This window comes from Panulirus ornatus, chromosome 9, assembly GCF_036320965.1.
Source record: "Panulirus ornatus isolate Po-2019 chromosome 9, ASM3632096v1, whole genome shotgun sequence".
In the NCBI taxonomy this organism is placed as follows: Eukaryota; Metazoa; Arthropoda; class Malacostraca; order Decapoda; family Palinuridae; genus Panulirus; species Panulirus ornatus.
In genome coordinates this window covers 45,539,597-45,560,747 of record NC_092232.1, presented here as the reverse complement: position 1 = coordinate 45,560,747, position 21,151 = coordinate 45,539,597, and the positions used below count along the sequence as shown (strand labels likewise).

Sequence of the window (21,151 nt, the reverse complement as noted above, 5' to 3'; positions counted from 1 at the left end):
GTTACGCTAATAGTGCTAGTTATCCTTATAACGTATGCTAGTCTACTAATGCTTCTTGCGTTAGTGGTGCTAGTTACTCTGATGCTAGTTGCATTAGTAATGCTAGTTATTCTAGTAATGCTATTTACTCTAGTAATGCAAGTTACTCTAGTAGTGCTAGTTACATTGATATTGTTAGTTATTCTAGTAATGCTAGTTGTAACAGTAATGCTATTTACTTAAATGATGCTAGTTATTATTGCAATGTTAGTTATTCTAATAATGCTACATACTCTAGCAATCCTGGTCTCTCTGGTAATGCTATACTAGTAATCTTAGTTACTCTAGTAACGCTACTAATTAAGTAATGCTAGTTACTCTAGTTATGTTAGTTATCTTTGAGTGTCACAGATCAAAGGGCCATGTTATCTCAGCCTCTGGGTAAGTAACACTGTGGGCCCTGTGGGCCCCCAGCCGTCTTGTGGTGAGGGCCCTGCCCATGGTCGCTCCGGTACAGGGGAGTGGTGCTGGCTCGCCAGCCAGGCAGACATCCAGAAGCGCCCAACTCACCCCCTCTTCTTCCTGTTCGCGGGGCACGGACAGACCATCTCCCCCTCACGTCCTGTGTTCGTGTTTGGGATCAATAAAGTTCTCCTTTTCCGGAACGTTTGACTCACATGTGTTTCTCCTCCGGATCAATACTTTCACACGTGTTCCTCTTCCGGAGCAACGACTTCACCAGTGTTCCTGTTCCGATGCGACGACCTCACTCGTGTGTTCCAGACCCATGTTTCCAGTCATCTCTCTTCCTGTTCCGTATCACAAACCTCACCTGTGTCCCACTTCTGGAGCCACGACCTCACCTATGTTCCCTTTACGTGGTGATGATCTCACACGAGTTCCTTTTCCGTATTAATCACCTCATCTGTGCTCCTTTTCCCGCGTCAGGTGCCTCATCTCTGTTCCTGTTGGCTGTCCACAGGCGTGTGCTACGCCGAGTTTGGAGTGCGAGTCCCCAACACGTCTGGGGGCGCCTACATGTACAGCTACGTCACCGTTGGCGAGGTGATGGCCTTCATCATCGGCTGGAACATGGTTCTGGAGGAGCTGATCGGCACCTCCGCCTGCGCCTGCGCCCTCAGCGCCTGCTTCGACGCCATCTTCAACGGCGCCATCTCGACCAGTATGAGGAACACCTTCGGCACGATGTTTGGTAGGTGTCGTCTCCTGGCAGCTGTGGCTACAGGTGTGATGAGGAAGGTCAGATCAAGGGGCACTGTAAGATCCCTCTTTGCAATGGGTCGGACGAATTCCATGAGTTCGAGATGAGCAGGTCCTCCCTTCGTGCTGAAGAGCGAGCCAGGTGTACCTGGGTCCTCTGCTCTTCACGCATTTTGCCTCCAGCTCCTTGAGCACAGCGGACGACCCTTGGGCACGACGACACGACCCTTGAGCGTCATGGCACACACAGTCCTTCAGTACAGATGGGTACGACTCTTGAGCACGACGCGTGAGGCACGACCCTTATGTCTTTGACGTAACGCTTAAGAGTACACGACATTGATGCACAGGGGTCGTACCGTTGTGGTCAAGGGTAGTAGAGTCGTTCGTAATGGTCGTTACTGTTCTGGAGGAGGGTTTCAGCGTCGTGTTCAAGGGACCAAGTACCGTTTGGCTTAGTACCGCTTGCCCCTTGTACCTTTTCGCCCATTGTACCGCTTGCTTAGTGTACCGTTGGCAGATCTCTTTCCAAAAGTTGCTGACAGGCAAAATCAACGGCTACTCATTCCTCATTAACTTCACATCAGATTTTGCTCGGATAGAATGGGTGTTTTCAGAGTAAATATGCAAAAACTAACATTAATGAAACGTGCAGTTATCAAATCAGGGAAGCTATGCTAGATATCTATGATGAATTCCAAACATGCTTTTATTAGAAAAGTACCTCCCTAGTACTGTTGTTATGAAGGTATTATCCTAGTACTGTTGTTATGAAGGTATTATCCTAGTACTGTTGTTATGAAGGTATTATCCTAGTACTGTTGTTATGAAGGTATTATCCTAGTACTGTTGTTATGAAGGTATTATCCTAGTACTGTTGTTAGGAAGGTATTATCCTAGTACTGTTGTTATGAAGGTATTATCCTAGTACTGTTGTTATGAAGGTATTATCCTAGTACTGTTGTTATGAAGGTATTATCCTAGTACTGTTGTTATGAAGGTATTATCCTAGTACTGTTGTTAGGAAGGTATTATCCTAGTACTGTTGTTATGAAGGTATTATCCTAGTACTGTTGTTAGGAAGGTATTATCCTAGTACTGTTGTTATGAAGGTATTATCCTAGTACTGTTGTTATGAAGGTATTATCCTAGTACTGTTGTTATGAAGGTATTATCCTAGTACTGTTGTTAAGAGGATATCATCCTAGTACTGTTGTTAGGAGGACATCATCCTAGTACTGTTGTTAAGAGGATATCATCCTAGTACTGTTGTTAGGAGGACATCATCCTAGTACTGTTGTTAGGATGATATCTTCCTAGTACTGTTGTTAGGATGATATCTTCCTAGTACTGTTGTTAGGAGGACATCATCCTAGTACTGTTGTTAGGAGGACATCATCCTAGTACTGTTGTTAGGAGGACATCATCCTAGTACTGTTGTTAGGAGGATATCATCCTAGTACTGTTGTTAGGATGATATCTTCCTAGTACTGTTGTTAGGAGGACATCATCCTAGTACTGTTGTTAGGAGGACATCATCCTAGTACTGTTGTTAGGAGGACATCATCCTAGTACTGTTGTTAGGAGGATATCATCCTAGTACTGTTGTTAGGATGATATCTTCCTAGTACTGTTGTTAGGAGGACATCATCCTAGTACTGTTGTTAGGAGGACATCATCCTAGTACTGTTGTTAGGATGATATCTTCCTAGTACTGTTGTTAGGAGGACATCATCCTAGTACTGTTGTTAGGAGGACATCATCCTAGTACTGTTCTTAGGAGGATATCATCCTAGTACTGTTGTTAGGAGGATATCATCCTAGTACTGTTGTTAGGAGGATATCATCCTAGTACTGTTGTTAGGAGGACATCATCCTAGTACTGTTGTTAGGAGGACATCATCCTAGTACTGTTGTTAGGATGATATCTTCCTAGTACTGTTGTTAGGATGATATCTTCCTAGTACTGTTGTTAGGATGATATCTTCCTAGTACTGTTGTTAGGAGGACATCATCCTAGTACTGTTGTTAGGAGGACATCATCCTAGTACTGTTCTTAGGAGGATATCATCCTAGTACTGTTGTTAGGAGGATATCATCCTAGTACTGTTGTTAGAAAGGCATTTCCTGAGTATTTATTAGCAAGGTAACTCCCTAGTAACCATATCATGTATGCACTCGTCTAAACACTTTATCATTATATCATTCATCACAGTTTAACAAGCTGTTGGCCAAGTGTCATGTGAACGTTGCTCGCCCATGGTGATTCTTAGCCAAAATTGTGTATCTTTAGCTGTCTAACTAAACGTGTGAAAGTGTACCGTTGTGTATGTAATATACAGGATCTGTGGTATGTGGGTGTACCTTTGTGTATGTAGAATACAGGAGTCGTGGTGTGTGTGTGTGTGTGTGTGTGTGAGTGTGTGTGTGTGTGTGTGTGTGTGTGTGTGTGTGTGTGTGTGTGTGTGTGTGTACCGTTGTGTATATAGAATCAGGAGTCGTGGTGTGTGGGTGTAGCGTTGTGTATGTAGAATAAGGATCGTGGTATGTGGGTGTACCGTTGTGTATGTAGAATACAGGAGTCGTGGTGTGTGTGTGTGTGTGTACAGTTGTGTATATAGAATCAGGAGTCGTGGTGTGTGGGTGTAGCGTTGTGTATGTAGAATAAGGATCGTGGTGTGTGGGTGTACCGTTGTGTATGTAAGATACAGGATCCATGGTATGTGGGTGTACCGTTGTGTATGTAAGATACAGGATCCATGGTATGTGGGTGTACCGCTGTGTATGTAGAATACAGGAGTCGTGGTGTGTGTGTGTGTGTACCGTTGTGTATGTAGCAGACAGGAGTCGTGGTGTGCGAGTGTCTGGCTAAGTGTGTAGCAGACAGGAGTCGTGGTGTGTGAGTGTCTGGCTGAGTATGTAGCAGACTGGAGTCGTGGTGTGTGAGTGTCTGGCTGAGTGTGTAGCAGACAGGAGTCGTGGTGTGTGAGTGTCTGGCTGAGTATGTAGCAGACAGGAGTCGTGGTGTGTGAGTGTCTGGCTGAGTGTGTAGCAGACAGGAGTCGTGGTACGTGAGTGTCTGGCTGAGTATGTAGCAGACAGGAGTCGTGGTGTGTGTGCGTCTGGCTGAGTATGTAGCAGACAGGAGTCGTGGTGTGTGAGTGTCTGGCTGAGTATGTAGCAGACAGGGGTCGTGGTGAGTGTGTGCGTTGTGTTTGCTAAGTGTGTCGAGGTCAACAGGTGAGCCTCCGGACCTGCTGGCCTTCGTGCTGACCCTCATGATGGGCGGGGTGTTGGTCGGGGGCGTCCGCAAGTCAGTGCAGTTCAACAACATCCTCAACTTGGTCAACTTCATCGTGTGGGTCTTCGTGATGGTGGTCGGCCTCTTCTTCGTCGACTTCAAGAACTGGGGCGGACCCTCAGGGTTCATGCCCCATGGATGGTCCGGGGTAAGTGGATACGGAGTGTTCATGCCCCATGGATGGTCTGAGGGGTAAGTAGACACGGAGGGTTCATGCCTCATGGATGGTCCAGGGTAAGCGGACCCTCAGGGTTCATGCCCCATGGATGGTCCGGGGTAAGTGGATACGGAGGGCTCATGCCCCATGGATGGTCTGAGGGGTAAGTGGATACGGAGGGTTCATGCCCCATGGATGGTCCGGGGTAAGTGGATACGGAGGGTTCATGCCCCATGGATGGTCTGAGGGGCAAGTAGACACGGAGGATTCATGCCCCATGGATGGTCTGAGGGGAAGGTAGACACGGAGGGTTCATGTCCCATGGATGGTCCAGGGTAAGTAGATACGGAGGGTTCATGTCCCATGGATGGTCCAGGGTAAGTAGATACGGAGGGTTCATGCCCCATGGATGGTCTGGGGTTAGTCTCCGTGCATTTTGCTTCTATCACCAGCCTCCCTCCTCACTTCTAACATTCCTCCTTGCCTGCACATTTCCACGTGCCACCCTCACTATGATCATCACCTCCACCCTCATATATCTCTGACGTCCTGGCAACGTGTCATCTGCCATCTTCATCACCACCATCACCCTCATGTATCCTGTGTGTCCTCACGTATCCTGTGTGTCCAGACGTATCCTGTGTGTCCTCACGTATCCTGTGTGTCCTCACGTATCCTGTGTGTCCCAGCAACGTGTCATCTACCATCCTCATCACCACCGTCACCCTCACCCTCACGTATGGCGCGCGTCTTAACATCGAATCAGGGGCCAGTGTCTGGTGGAGGGCTATAAACTGCTTCGTTTTGCATCAGCTCAGACAAACAAAATAGCTCCTCCAGTGATACTCGAGACGAGCGCCGGTAACTATCGTCCCAGAACGTGCCAACATTTCCCCCTCATGAATATGTTAATGGCAGAGATATCAGCATACTTGACCAGGTGTGTGAGGCGAGAGCATCATCCCGCCGGAAGGCATTGCTGCAATGTATAATCAGCTGGTGTTGACATCTTGTGTCGTTCGTCTGTGGACGAAGGGAATACACCAGCATTTCTATCTACCCGTCTCTCCCAACTCTCTATTATTCTCCTTTTCTAGATATGTTTCCTTGTATTTACTGATCTCAGTCTTTCCACAATATATATATATATATATATATATATATATATATATATATATATATATATATATATATATATATATATATATATATATATATATATATATATATTCTTTCAAACTATTCGCCATTTCCCGCATTAGCGAGGTAGCGTTAAGAACAGAGGACTGGGCCTTTGAGGGAATACCCTCACCTGGCCCAATTCTCTGTTCCTTCTTTTGGAAAATTAAAAAAAAACGAGAGGGGAGGATTTCCAGCCCCCCGCTCCCTCCCCTTTTAGTCGCCTTCTACGACACGCAGGGAATACGTGGGAAGTATTCTTTCTCCCCTATCCCCAGGGATATATATATATATATATATATATATATATATATATATATATATATATATATATATGCAAACCTCCATCAGCCAGGATGAAACCCGGGACCCCTATGTGGTAGGTGGGAGCGTCACTGCTAAGCTAGGAGTAATGTGAGAACTGTATTGCTTTAAAGTTTCGACTCCCAAGGTTCTTGCTCACAGAGCTGACAGCCAGCATTTTCTTTTTCTATATCTTAAGACCTTCGGGCCTCTGCTTGGTCCGACACGGGCCTTTGCCTGTAGGCGGCCCGTTCCCTGGTTTTTGTGCATGGTATGTCGGGGTCTTGTGTGCGTGTGTGTTCAGGGTACCGACAACGAGCACCCCAGCTTGGCCTTGAATACAAGCGCGCGCAGGTCACCTCCCGGGCTGCCTGAGAATTCTGCTCCCTGATTGGCTGTTCCTCCCCCGACTATGCACCTCACAACCAATGAGCTTCCTGCTTCCGCTATACACACAAAACCTTCCCTACGGTTTATGGTATTATTTACATTGATGTATGCAGCTTCAATCGCTTTTCTCATTGTCTTTGTTGAACCTTTGCTTAATATTACATCACCGTTCCAGCTAGCGACGTGTCCCTACCTGTCTACATGAACCATTATAGGAGTGGATGTCCTATAAGCTCTCACATTATTCCTGTGCTCTGTTGTACGTTTCTCAAGCCCACGTCCTGACACACCATAGTATGAAGAAGGACAGCTATTACATGGGACTTTGTATACTACGCTATCTTCATTAGCAGGGTTGTTGCATTCAGGTTTGACCATTTATCCTATTTCAATGCCGGACTCTCTAGCTTTTCTTACATCTGCTTTCATAATGTTGGATCAACTGAATGGCAACAGAACATACGAGAGAAAATTGGATGGATACGCAAAAGGAGAGGAGGATAAGTTCACAGTGCAGGTCAGGAAAGTATCAAGCAAATCAGAGAAAGGGGAAAGTTGCTTAATCTACTGGAAGAGGCACCAAGACCGGCCTGAAAGTACGATCTACCTAGACTACACAGTGAGGAACATAACATCAGGGATCAGCAGTGCACCACATAGGTTAGCCAAGTGTGTGGCCACATCACTGTCCAAAGCCAGCAGGATCAATCAGTAGCAATCACTTACGAAATTCCTCAGACCTAATACATAGATATGAATTTCAGCAATGAGAAACTCACCAACTTTGATGTAAAATCTCTGTCTATGAATGCCCAGAAGAGGCAATGGAAGCTGTATAAAAAAAAAAAGAAAAACGAGTTGTGGATAACTTAAAGATCTGATTGTACAGATATCATTCAAAATGAATTTCTCTTTGCGTTAAATTTGATGCAGTCACTTTTAATGACAATGAATACACACAGCACTATAGCTTAGCCATGGGCAAGTTCGCGCTCAGCGATGATGGCATGTCTGTACATAGAAGCGATCGAAGCAGATGAATTTATGGCTATAATGAGAAGAAACAGGAAATGGACGAGGTATGTCGATGGCATGATTGGCATCATACCCAAAAGAACAATAAGATCCCAAGGAAATATAACACACAAAGGACATTTTGCTCCTTAAGGGAAACATACGTACCGAACTTACTACGCTGAGGGTACGTCATACAAACGAAACAAAGCGATTCATGTGTCCGTACCGAAACTTAAAGGGAAAAAATGATATAAATGTGAGTGATTGATTTGCGATTCCACGACACCGTAAGTAAGACGTGTTAGGTAGATGTAGTCAAGACTACACAGGGAGGTGGGCGGGGGGGAAATAATAACAGGTACGGTTACAGTAAAGTTGAAATTACCATACACAGGTAGGGTCTGAAACAGCAGGTTTCGTCGAAAGAGAAACTGAATAAGCAAGACAAAATTACATATGATAAGCAAGGCAAGCAAATGTAATACGTAAGGCAAGCAAATGTAATACGTACGACAAGCAAATGTAATACGTAAAACAAGCAAATGTAATACATAAAACAAGCAAATGTAATACGTAAGACAAGCAAATGTAATACGTACGACAAGCAAATGTAATACGTACGACAAGCAAATGTAATACGTAAGACAAGCAAATGTAATACGTACGACAAGCAAATGTAATACGTAAGACAAGCAAATGTAATACGTAAGATAAACCGATGTAATACGTAAGGCAAGCAAATGTAACAAGCGAGGCAAGTAAATGCAATAATCAAGCCAACTAAAGGCATTAACGAAAAAAAAGGGTAATAGATACGAGAACACTTGGAATGATAAATGTGAATAATGATACAATAACAAATGTATGAGACCCAATACAACACGGTAAACAATACATCAGGAATACTGAACACAGCTGGGTAGATGGGTAGACCTACGTGTCTGTGTTGGGGGGACTCCAAAGTCTACGGGGGGGGGAGGAACTGCCTGCACGAAGACCAACCTCCAGACCACAGAGACCATCACGGAAGTGACAGTGGTTCGCCATGGCAATGATAAAGGAGGTTTGACCTAGCCTCAATCTGCAGGTCGACTAACATGTACTTCAACGCAGGAGTGACCCAGTGGTAGACTGAGGCGATGTTCGATTACAGGAGGAGGAGGCGCCATCGCTCCGTGCGTCAGTCGCCCCGGGTAGATAGAGCCACCCAGGTCCAGATGATGATGACGATGATCAATGGTTCGTGACGGGTGATTGACGCGCTGGATCGCGTCATGGACAGGGAGGGTAGGGGTGTATGAGCAATGACGTCAGGGCGTATGACGGACCAGTGACGCACAGAAAAGCGTCATTGGGTGGGCGTCCGAAGAGCAATAGACGTCATGGGTCAAGCTTCGTCCCAGGGGAGATGCATCGCCCACAGACAGATAACAGATGATTGCGGTTGACAGATGCGTGGCCGAACTGACGAAGGTCACTGACGGCGAATTGACGGATCAGCCCGTAGTCAGACGGACCTGTTTGGCGTGGTCGTTAGCTGGCTCTCGGCAAGTGGTGATCCAGCTGGTCACCTGCAGGCCAGACAGAAGCGGCCAGACAGCTGGGGCACCAGGCGCGACCCTGGGGAACCATGACAGTACAGCAGGAACGTGGGTCGCGTGAGCTCAGCGAGCGAGCGGGTGTTGGTGTGCGTGTGCGTGTGTGTGTGTGTGTGTGTGCGAGTGTGTGTGTTGGGGGTGTACTGTGAGCGGTCGTTGGTCACACGAGAAACAAAGCGACAGTGAACTTAGCCTAGATTCACACTCTGCGGGGTGGCGGCAGCACTCCAGGTGGATGACTGGTAGCAGGGCACAGCCACCGGGGAAAAGAAATTGGGTAGCTGCGTGGCCTCAACGTTCGTGTACAGGTGTACTGGAGCAGGTCCAGCCACACCCTGGCAAACGCCAGAACTCCAGTACTTCACGAATGAGAGACTCGCATCCCTGCCACTATGTATGGGAGACTCGCATCCCTGCCACTATGTATGGGAGGCTGGCATCCCTGCCACTATGTATGGGAGACTCGCATCCCTGCCACTATGTATGGGAGACTTACATCCCTGCCACTATGTATGGGAGACTCGCATCCCTTCCACTATGTATGGGACACTCGCATCCCTTCCACTATGTATGGGAGACTCGCATCCCTTCCACTATGTATGGGAGACTCGCATCCCTGCCACTATGTATGGGAGACTCGCATCCCTGCCACTATGTATGGGACACTCGCATCCCTGCCACTATGTATGGGACACTCGTAGAGACGTAGAGAAATTGAGATTCGTGGGTTCAGTACATCAGGTTCTTGGAACTAGTCTGGGTCTGGTTCTAAGGACTGTGACCCTTTACGTTTTTCACATCACTACCTCTTGACTGTCTAGCACCCGCAGGTGCCGTCACGCTACCCCAAGACTTTGGGAAACGTGGGACAACTCACACCTCTGTTCACAGACGGATCATCACGTAAGCCTCTTAAAATCACGTTAAGTTGTGATGCACGTGCGTGCATACAGTAACACAGGGAGAGGGAGGTCGGAGTGGCCCCAGTGGTGCCAGGGAGAGGTACAGAGAAGGAGTTCCAGGGTGCAGGGAGGAGGTGCAGAGGGGGGGCGGCCAGGGAGAGGCACGAGAGTTACCAGTACGAGGCACGGTAGTTACCAGGGAGAGGCACAGGAGTTACCAGGGAGAGGCACAGGAGTTACCAGGGGGAGGCACAGGAGTTACCAGGGGGAGGCACGGTAGTTACCAGGGGGAGGCACAGGAGTTATCAAGGGGAGGCACGGGAGTTACCAGGGGGAGGCACGGGAGTTACCACGAGGAGGCACGGGAGTTACCAGGGAGAGGCACGGGAGTTACCAGGGAGAGGCACGGGAGTTACCAGGGGGAGGCACAGGAGTTACCAGGGAGAGGCACAGGAGTTACCAGGGGGAGGCACAGGAGTTACCAGGGAGAGGCAGGCGGGGGAGGAGTATGAGGGTGTGCTGTGGTAAGAGAAAATGTGAAGTGTTATTGTGAGACAATATTAGGGAACATCTGGGATGTGTGCAGTAGATTAGGCTCCTGTGTGTGTGTGTGTGTGTGTGTGTGGCGTGGAGGGGGAATAGAAGTGTTTCAGGGACGGAAGGTGGCGGGGTTGGTGGAAGACGTATGTAAGAAAATATGTGATGATGATGATCATGAAGAGGAGAAAGAGAGAGAGAGAGAGAGAGAGAGAGAGAGAGAGAGAGAGAGAGAGAGAGAGAGAGAGAGAGAGAGAGAGAGTTGAGTGTGAGTGTGGGGGAGGGCAGGATGGCGTAGCTGGAGTGTGTGTGTGGGTGTGTGTGGGTGTGTGTGTGTGTGTGTGTGGCGTGGAGGGGGAATAGAAGTGTTTCAGGGACGGAAGGTGGCGGGGTTGGTGGAAGACGTATGTAAGAAAATATGTGATGATGATGATCATGAAGAGGAGAAAGAGAGAGAGAGAGAGAGAGTTGAGTGTGAGTGTGGTGGAAGGCAGGATGGCGTAGCTGGAGTGTGTGTGTGGGTGTGTGGGTGTGTGTGTGTGTGTGTGTGTGTAGGAAGTAGGAGGAGGGAGGTGCCATACATCAGTGCCACTCTACACGGGAAACCACTCCAGCCACTCCAAGTTGCAATCCCTCACAACCTGGCTAGTTAGCAGGACCAAACCCATACACTCCCCTGGTGACCGAGACATCGTCTATACTCCACGCTACACCCCTACGCGCCAGGTCCAGACTACACCTAGTGCCTCCTGAGGCAGTGACACACGAGACACCAACACCTACCTACACCCTCCAGCAGGCACCGCCACAGTGCCACAGTGCCACAGTTCAGCAGTGACTTAAGGGGCGTCATCCGCTTGCAAGGTTCGGTGTTGGCCAAGTCACACCCGCCGCCTCTGACCGGCAACACAGGGTGTGGGGCCAAGCTACCCCCGCGCCCTTCCCGGCAACACAGGGTGTGGGGTCTAGCTCACCCCACGCCCTTCCCGGCAACACAGGGTGTGGGGCCAAGCTCACCCCACGCCCTTCCCGGCAACACAGGGTATGGGGTCTAGCTACCCCCTACCGTTCCCGGCAACACAGGGTGTGGGGCCAAGCTACCCCTCAACCTTACCGGCAACACAGAGAGTGGGGCCAAGCTACCCCCCTACCCTTACCGGCAACACAGGGTGTGGGGCCAAGCTACCCCCCACCATTACCGGCAACACAGGGTGTGGGGCCAAGCTACCCCCCAACCTTACCGGCAACACAGGGTGTGGGGTCTAGCTCACCCCACGCCCTTCCCGGCAACACAGGGTGTGGGGCCAAGCTACCTCCCAACCTTACCGGCAACACAGGGTGTGGGGTCAAGCTACCCCCTACCCTTACCGGCAACACAGAGAGTGGGGCCAAGCTACCCCCTTACCCTTACCAGCAACACAGGGTGTGGGGCCAAGCTACCCCCTTACCCTTACCGGCAACACAGGGTGTGGGGGCTAGCTCACCCCACGCCCTTCCCGGCAACACAGGGTGTGGGCGAAGTTTCAGTCGACCTTCAGCGACTACACAGACACCCCCATCTACACCTTTAAGGTGAGTTCTGCACAAAGTCATGGAAAACTCTCCATACGAACCCAGTAAATTCATTAAGCGTAACGTAATTATGCATCACATCATTAAGTCGGTGTGGGACGTTTGTATGTTCGTATTTACCGATAGACTCGTCTATTTGTACAGTCTGGAGGGAGCTCTCTGCTCGTAAAGCCGGCCCGCTCTACCTTCCCTTTGAACTTGTTACATCATTAACTAGTCTTTAAGTCTTCAAGTCCTTCTTAAAGTGTTGGTATTCACCGTTATCTCGCGTGTGCTACGCCAGCCACTCGAAGACGTACTTGATCACAACTTGACTATCCATCTTCCTGCCCAGCTCTTCGTCACAGCCTCTGGCTCTTCTGGCACACCTTCTCTTGAGGATCTGTTCTCTGTCACTGGGATAATTCATGAAATTGAAGACAAGCAGTAATGTTCCCCTCATTTCTCATCTTTCCTCCATGGTGGACAGCTTTCTAACCCTCACCCTCTCATGGAAGCTAAGCTCTTATTTTTTTCTTTTCATTCTCCTTCCCCTCATCTGGACCCATCTCTATCAAATCCCGTGCTTCTTTATGTGCTGTGACCGGACTTGTGAGACAGGAATGAGCGCTGGTCTGTGTGGTGAAGAGTTTACCAACCACTCTCTTACACGTATACTTACATACGATTCAAATACTCACCAGCAGACGGTCTATCTTCTTCGTGATGTGCGGCGCTGGTGACAGAGTCGACACAGCGTCGGCCCTCAGGTACTCCCCCTCACTCTTGGTTCCTCACACTGTTATCTCACGAGGTGATAATCGCCCCCAGAGTCTTCTCTCAGTGTCCTATCAATCTCTCTCTCTCTCTCTCTCTCTCTCTCTCTCTCTCTCTCTCTCTCTCTCTCTCTCTCTCTCTCTCTCTCTCTCTCTCTCTCTCTCTCTCTCTCTCTCTCTCTCTCTCTCTCTCTCTCTCTCTCTCTCCCTCTCTCTTGAACTGAACATCGTCAGCCATCATACAGACCAACCTTGGAGTTCGTCCACGTCCCTCGTGAGCTGATGCAATTTGTCGTCGTTTCTTACATGACCCGCTACAAGCATACATAGCTACGAGCCCAGCCCATTCATCTACAACAGAGGGCCTAAAACCGATCCTTGTGCCACGCCGCTAGTGACCCGAGCCCATGTCGAGTATGCCCCTCTTACCTGTGTCATTTTGGCTCACTTCGACTGAGTTAATCATCTCTCCAATGAAGAATAGATTCTCATTTCACCTCCGACTGGGCACAGTGTCGAATCTAAGGTGGACCTCACCCTGCCATTAAGCTCAGGGAAATTTATAATGCACGACCTCTCTGCCTTGAATCTAAGCCATTTCTCATCTTGGTAGTTTCTTCTCCGCAAGTTCATTGGTTGTCTGGTCATCCTCTCCAGTGTTTTACAGACCAAACTTGCTAGTGAGGCGTAATATTCCTGCCACCTTTTGTTTTTTACTGTATGGACGACAGCTAACCGCCACCACAACTTTGGATATCACCTCTTCCACCAGCGATCTACTGAACAGTATTTCAAGCGGTGGAGCAAGTGCCTCCACACGTTCCTTTACCACAAATGGAAAAGGGACGTCATTGGGATCAAGATCCTTAAGGTGTTTGGATAAGATGTTTGGATCGCCTTAATTATATCATTTCTGTTAATTTCCATATGATATATGTTTCTACAGGTATGTATGCGTTTACCATGAGTACTGTTCTCTCTATTTCCTTCAAGATGTTGTTTTGAATTATGGCAAAAGAAAAAGATTATAAAATTGTCTTTCATCCTTGTGTTGTGAATTATCTAGTAACAGACATGTGCAGACCTTCCTACTGGGTGACCGACTTGTGGGTATGCCAGAGGCTTAGATGGACCGAGTGTCGGTAAGTTCGATGGAGAACAGGCATGTGGGACCTCACGAATTAACACCACCTATACTGGCCATCATAGACTTAATTATCATTTCAGTACTGCAATCAGTACATAACCAGCCCTCACCTCCCAATAAGGCTAGTTCGGACACTTGAATTCCTTTATATTTTCCAGTTCTCATCTGTGTTGTAGGTTAGGCCATCGTGTTCATCTGACCACATACACACTGCAGCCACCAACATTACTCCCACCACCTCACACCTCACCGGCTGGTCTCCCCCCACCACAGGTGTTGACGGGCGCTGCCACCTGTTTCTACGCCTTCATCGGGTTCGACATCATCGCCACGACAGGAGAAGAGGCCGTCAACGCCCGTCGCTCCATCCCATACTCCATCGTCTTCTCCTTGGTCATCATCCTCATCGCCTACGTCACCTCGTCAGCCATCATCACACTCATGGGTGAGTTCCTGTCTGGTTAGTGCCACCAGTGCTGGGCAGGTCAGTGGGTAGCCTGTGGGTCACTTAGAGTTTCTTCTCACAAGTTATGGTCGCATCTTGGCAGGGAGGGTGATATGGCCATCCTAATGGTGCATGTCCAGAGTGGGTGCGTTCGTGGAGGTTGATCCCTCATGAGGAAAGATTTCTTCAGAGGGTCTGAGAGGGAGTGAGGGTGTGGGGAAGGAAGTGAGCGACGAGAGAAGGAACTCTTGTGTTGGAGAACGACCCGGGGCTTAACGTAACTGGTTTGTGGTAGTGTTTACAAAGGTACCTGGCCGGAGAGCCATGTGTATTCAGGTTCCAGATTATCCACACCAGGAAAGTTAGTCTTGGACGGCCTAAGGAGCTGGGTTGAAACAGGGCTACACACAGTAACAATGTCGCAGCTCCGTCGAAGTCATCAGTCTTAATACCAACCTGTACAGTGTTAGGGGAAGGATAGTCCACCTCTGCCCGCTACCTTAGGCAAACGTACCGATGGGAGAAATGACGAAGCAGCAGCAATTTAGTTACTGTTGATGACAACACTCAGCAGGTCATGCAGAATGGGAAAGGCTCAAAGGACATTTCATGGTAAAGATTATAGAGATGAAAGTCATACTTGTTCAGCCTATTCATTGACTTATTTGGTTACTTCTCTACCAGAATGGATACCTATATCTTTGCAGAACCTTCACCTTACCACGAAGACGTATATGCAACAATCTCCCTCCTCCCACTCTTCCTCTGTCTGAGGATTTTATAAACGAAAGTACTCACTGTTCATATTATCTCTTTCCAATGGTGGTCGTTGCATATCTACATCTTTGTCTTCATTAATGATAACCATACACCGCAGAGAACCTACCTAGAATATACTAGAGATGATAGTTCCACAGAATGTCTCACGTATTTCTGGTCCTAGTTGGCTCATACTATATCTTACCTTACCATGAAGGTGCCTGTCGGGTTTACTCTTAAAAGATGTTCAGTTGTGGGACTGGCTGCCTCTTCGCCCTAGCGTTGGTGCCACACGTCACTGAACGATAAAGTGAGAGAGTTCTTCGTTGTGTGAAGAGTTATGATGGCATCCCATCTCCCATTCCGAAACCTTAGGGAATGGTTCATCTAATGGTAGAATAATACTGAGAAAATTAGAGAACATAAGAAAGAAGATTAATAAACCTAAATATGCTGTCGTATTCAAGTCTATGTGCATATATATATATATATATATATATATATATATATATATATATATATATATTCCTATGAGTCCACGGGGAAAATGGCGTCCTAGCTTCGTCTCTTCGATGTATATCAACTGACTGTTATATTCCTCTCTTGTGTCTCCCCTGATGATGTGATTATTACACGAAAGTGCACTTGGGAACTTTTCGTGTTTCATTTTCCCCGTGGACTCATAGGAATATCTTGATCACGCGCAAAATTGTGATCCTTTCCAATATATATATATATATATATATATATATATATATATATATATATATATATATATATATATATATATATATACATATATATATATATATTATCCCTAGGGATAGGGGAGAAAGAATACTTCCCACGTATTCCCTGCTTGTCGTAAAAGGCGACTAAAAGGGGTGGGAGCGGGGGCTGGAAATCCTCCCCTCCAGTTTTTATTTTTCCAAAGGAAGGAACATAGAAGAGGGCCAAGTGAGGATTTTCCCCTAAAGGCTCAGTCCTCTGTTCTTGACGCTACCTCGCTAACACGGGAAATAGTGAATATCTATAAAAAGTAATATATCAACTGACTTATATTTCTTTCTTTTATCTCTCCTGATGATGTGATTATAACACGAAAATGCACTTGGGAACTTATTGTGTTTCACATCCCCATGGACTCATAGGAATACACACACACACACACACACACACACACACACACACACAAACAAACACACACATGCATATATATATATATATATATATATATATATATATATATATATATATATATATATATATATATATATATATATATATATATATATTGCTTTCTCTTCCTCGGGTGTGGTGGTTGGCTCGGACGATTGTGGTGGATGGCTCTGTAGTGCCCTACGAAAAGATTGACCAGGACGCAGCGCTGGTGGAAGCCTTCGCCTACGTCAAGGCTCACAGGAGTAAGAACGTAGTGGCCATCGGGGCCCTGGCTGGCCTCACCGTCTCCATGTTCGGCTCCATGTTCTCCCTGCCCAGGATCGTCTACGCCATGGCCAAGGACGGGCTTATATTCAAGTGAGACACTCAGGGTTTAGGGGGTCAGCATGTGTAAGGTTCTTATTTTCCATTGAGACATTCGACTTCCAGGTGTCTTAAGTGTGAGTGACACGTTACTGCTTCAGATGCAAGTGTTACTGCTTCAGATGTGAACGTTACTGCTTCAGGTGCAAGTGTTACTGCTTCAGATGTGAACGTTACTGCTTCAGATGCAAGTGTTACTGCTTCAGATGTGAACGTTACTGCTTCAGGTGCAAGTGTTACTGCTTCAGATGTGAACGTTACTGCTTCAGATGCAAGTGTTACTGCTTCAGATGTGAACGTTACTGCTTCAGGTGAAGTGTTACTGCTTCAGATGTGAACGTTACTGCTTCAAGATGCAAGTGTTACTGCTTCAGATATGAACGTTGCTGCTTCAAGATGCAAGTGTTACTGCTTCAGATATGAACGTTACTGCTTCAGTAGAAGTGTTACTGCTTCAGATGTGAACGTTACTGCTTCAGTAGAAGTGTTACTGCTTCAGATGTGAACGTTACTGCTTCAAGATGCAAGTGTTACTGCTTCAGATGTGAACGTTACTGCTTCAAGAGGCAAGTGTTACTGCTTCAGATGTGAACGTTACTGCTTCAGTAGAAGTGTTACTGCTTCAGATGTGAACGTTACTGCTTCAAGATGCAAGTGTTACTGCTTCAGATATGAACGTTGCTGCTTCAAGATGCAAGTGTTACTGCTTCAGATATGAACGTTACTGCTTCAAAAGGCAAGTGTTACTGCTTCAGATGTGAACGTTACTGCTTCAAGATGCAAGTGTTACTGCTTCAGGTGTAAACGTTACTGCTTCAGATGAAGTGTTACTGCTTCAGATGTGAACGTTACTGCTTCTGATAGATGTGAGTGTTGCTGGTTCAGATGTGCGAAATAGTTTAAGAAGTGAGTGTCACTGCTTCAGATGTGGGTATTACAGTCTTAGATGTGAATGCTACTGCTTCATATATGTAGATGTTACTGTTTTATATGTGAGTGTTACTGGTTCAGAAATCGGTGTTACCGCTTCAGATGTCAGTGACACAGCATCAAATGTGAGTCTAACTATTTCACGTAGAGTGTTACTGCTTCAGGTGAGGGCGGTAACTGCTTCAGATCTGGGTGATACTCATGCATAAGTCACTGATTTTTTCTTTTTCTTAAATCTAAACCCATGATGACATTATCATTCGTGTATGTACACTAGCACTAGAAAGTATCGGTATACAGAGTGTGATCGACGACTCTTGTAAACAAACCTTCAACTCGAGACGTGTCGGGAGGGTTGGTACGTGTGTACTCCACCCCCTCTCACCCACATATGTTTTCCAGTACCGTGTGTGTTGTCATAAGGGAAAGAGTTGAACAGTGTTGCCATATAGGAAAGAGGTGAACAGTTCAATAGCTACCACTACATAGTATAAGGAGACAGGTGGTACCCCTGGTGATCTACGATCTACGTAGTTGTAATATAGCAAAAACATGAGGTTCACGGTCAGTGTGTTTGCTTCATTGTTACGGCTTGGGGTTGTATTTTGGCCGAAGAATGAGAGAGAGAGAGAGAGAGAGAGAGAGAGAGAGAGAGAGAGAGAGAGAGAGAGAGAGAGAGAGAGAGAGAGAGAGAAGGTTCGGTCGTGGCGAACGTATCATGAACCAAGTGCCGTGAACCACATGAACACGCTGGGTGTAAAACAGGGGCAATATGAGGCAGTAATGCCTTACTTACTCATGCAAGTCTATACGGAAGGGAACACGAAGGGCTATTATCGCCCTTCGTAACGATGGGGGGGAGTACGGTGTGTCTAATATTGCCCGGCGGCCGGGCGAGCGAATTGGCGTCCACCAGAACACTGCTTCACGATGGATGTGGCGACATCTGGAAACTGCCAGGAGCAGCAGCCCACGCTGCACGCACCCACCCACGCCCACGACCAGGTTGACTAGTGTACATGGTATCATGAATGAACGTGGCAAAATACACATATTCTTAAGTATATTTGTGTAACTACAAACATGTGTGGAATGAGTATGAGAAAATGTATGTCTATATATCAATTCTGGCAACTCACCAGGATCACAGGGCTGCCAACATGCAGCCAGAATAACTGACATATTCCAATACCTATCGTCGCTGGTTTGAAATTGTTCACACTAGTGTGTGCACAGATACTTTCTGGAGCTTGTGTACAACAGAGTTCAAATGAAAGACCTTAAGTCTTGAATCAAATCAGAAACTGAAATCATTTCTTTCATAATGATTAACGAATGAATTCTATATTACGTTAACTTTATGCTGAGATTTTTATATGTTTACATTAATGTTGTTGTGTATCTTTCGTTAACTTTGATACTGTTAACTTAAACAAATGTTTACATTAACCATATATTCACCTTTTGATCTTGTAAATTCATGAATCCTTTGATTATTAACCAGATGTTTATGTTTACCCTTATGTTTACACTCATGTTTACATTAACTTTATGGTTATATTAATCTTTTTCTCTTATGATTCTTGTCTCTAGTCCATGTTGGAGGCTTCAGTCATGGGCAAAAGTCTACATCGAGGCTAAACATTGATGGGAATATGAAGAGGGTTGATGAGAGGAAAAAATGGGAAAGGACAAAAGAAAATGTATTAAGAAATACAAAAGAAATGATAGATGATATGCCTCTTGAAAATGGCAGGGGTAGTAGTTGTTACGAGAGACATTTGGAAATAGTGAGTTCCAAAGCTACGAAGTGGAAGGGAAAAAGAAGAGGTACCACAACGACCCCCGCCCTTGTACTGCCGACGACCACACTCGTCATCATGTAACGTGAATGGTTTGCCGAGCATCGCGTGGCTTTGATGACGGTGGCCACACAGAAACGTCCAGCTCTTAGGGAGCAGAAAGCCAGGGTGAATCCTGGAGAAGAAGAGAGAGAGAGAGAGAGAGAGAGAGAGAGAGAGAGAGAGAGAGAGAGAGAGAGAGAGAGAGAGAGAGAGAGAGAGAGAGAGAGAACCAACAATGCGGCTTGAGGCAGCTGGGTCAAGTTTCAAAGTCAGACTTGGAGCTAATCAAGTTGGACTGATTTGACTCAACGGGTGAGAGAGAGAGAGAGAGAGAGAGAGAGAGAGAGAGAGAGAGAGAGCAGTACTCCAGCCAAGGACGAGTCAAGCATTCGTTGGATGGGATCAACTGTTCAGACGAACGGAAATCCAGGTTACTTGAACAGCGCTGGCTCCCAGTTCTTTTGAGGCGGTCTTAACTGCTTGTTGGCATCTGTAAGAGCGATGCAAGATATACACGCATACCATTAAGTGTTCATTAGCTCTTCTAGTTTTATCCTTTCACTGTGAGTTGTACTACATATGTAGCTGCATTACATGGGATGTGTTCCTGGGCTCACAGCTTAGCGTGTGTAAGAACTCAGCACAAGGTGTTGTTTAGTCTTTGTGTAATATGGAAAGCGAGCGGACCTGCAGACGATACACGGAAGACCCAGCCGATCGCTCAAACACGTAATGATGTGTTGATAGACCCAGATACAAGGCTGGGCTCAGCACTAGTTCCATATGGACACATTGGCCAGCCTTGACACACCGTCCACTCGTCTGTGTAGCAGTGTGTCATAAGACCATAGCCTACAGTACTACAGATGTAGGTTCTTATTTCTTTCTTATCAAACAGCAAAGGCCATCTGATCTCCATTGAGTACTACAAAGAAAGACCTGATCTCTTTCCTATCAGCTCAACCTTACACAATGTAAGGTTTCCAATACAGGTTAGATCAGTGTTCATGGAGTTGAGGTAGAATCACAGATCATATATAAAGAGGAAGAAATGTTGAGGGGAGGTTGAGTTTTCAGAATAAGAGATGTACAGAAACCGGTTTTGGGATACATTAAACCTACTTATGTTGCATCTACCCGACTAGAACATCCTGTCCAAGTCTGACTTTGCAGAGGGAGTTGCGTCGAGGCTTCGACACACTTCGAGCAAATAGGATGGAGACAGGACAGAGCTCTGAGGGACACCGTCGTTGATCCAACAGCCAAGAAGATGGACAAGTTTTGGGTTATGAGCAGACGCGGGAGAGGCGAGTCACAACACAGACACAAGCTCAAAACCACATTTCTTCAGTACACGAGAATTGATGCCATTTCTGGTCTAAACGCGCCGTATCTGTGCAGAGAGGAGCGCTCCTCAGACTGCGCAAAAAGAGGTTGATTACAGGGAAGGACATAAGACTCTCGCGTCATAGGGGGAGAGAAAAGTTGGAATCATTGAAGGTGAAGTTTGAAGTCAAAAGGGGACCAAATACAGTTGGTTTGTCAAAGGCAGTGTACAACTCTAGTTGTC

At 46.7% G+C, this 21,151-nt stretch overlaps 1 protein-coding gene across 4 annotated transcripts in view; it reads left to right on the top strand.

Annotated features, from left to right (window-relative positions):
* Positions 1 to 21,151, top strand: part of LOC139750387 (solute carrier family 7 member 14-like) — a 579,902-nt gene that overhangs the window by 515,660 nt on the left and 43,091 nt on the right. For all 4 annotated transcript variants that reach the window (XR_011713125.1, XM_071665121.1, XM_071665122.1 and 1 more), the window contains 4 exons: positions 962 to 1,192; positions 4,441 to 4,649; positions 14,332 to 14,503; positions 16,618 to 16,801. Coding sequence is in view for 3 of the 4 variants with exons in the window: in XM_071665121.1 (XP_071521222.1) it covers positions 962 to 1,192; positions 4,441 to 4,649; positions 14,332 to 14,503; positions 16,618 to 16,801 (796 nt within the window). In the remaining variant the exon portion in view is untranslated. The remainder of the gene's footprint in view (positions 1 to 961; positions 1,193 to 4,440; positions 4,650 to 14,331; positions 14,504 to 16,617; positions 16,802 to 21,151) is intronic.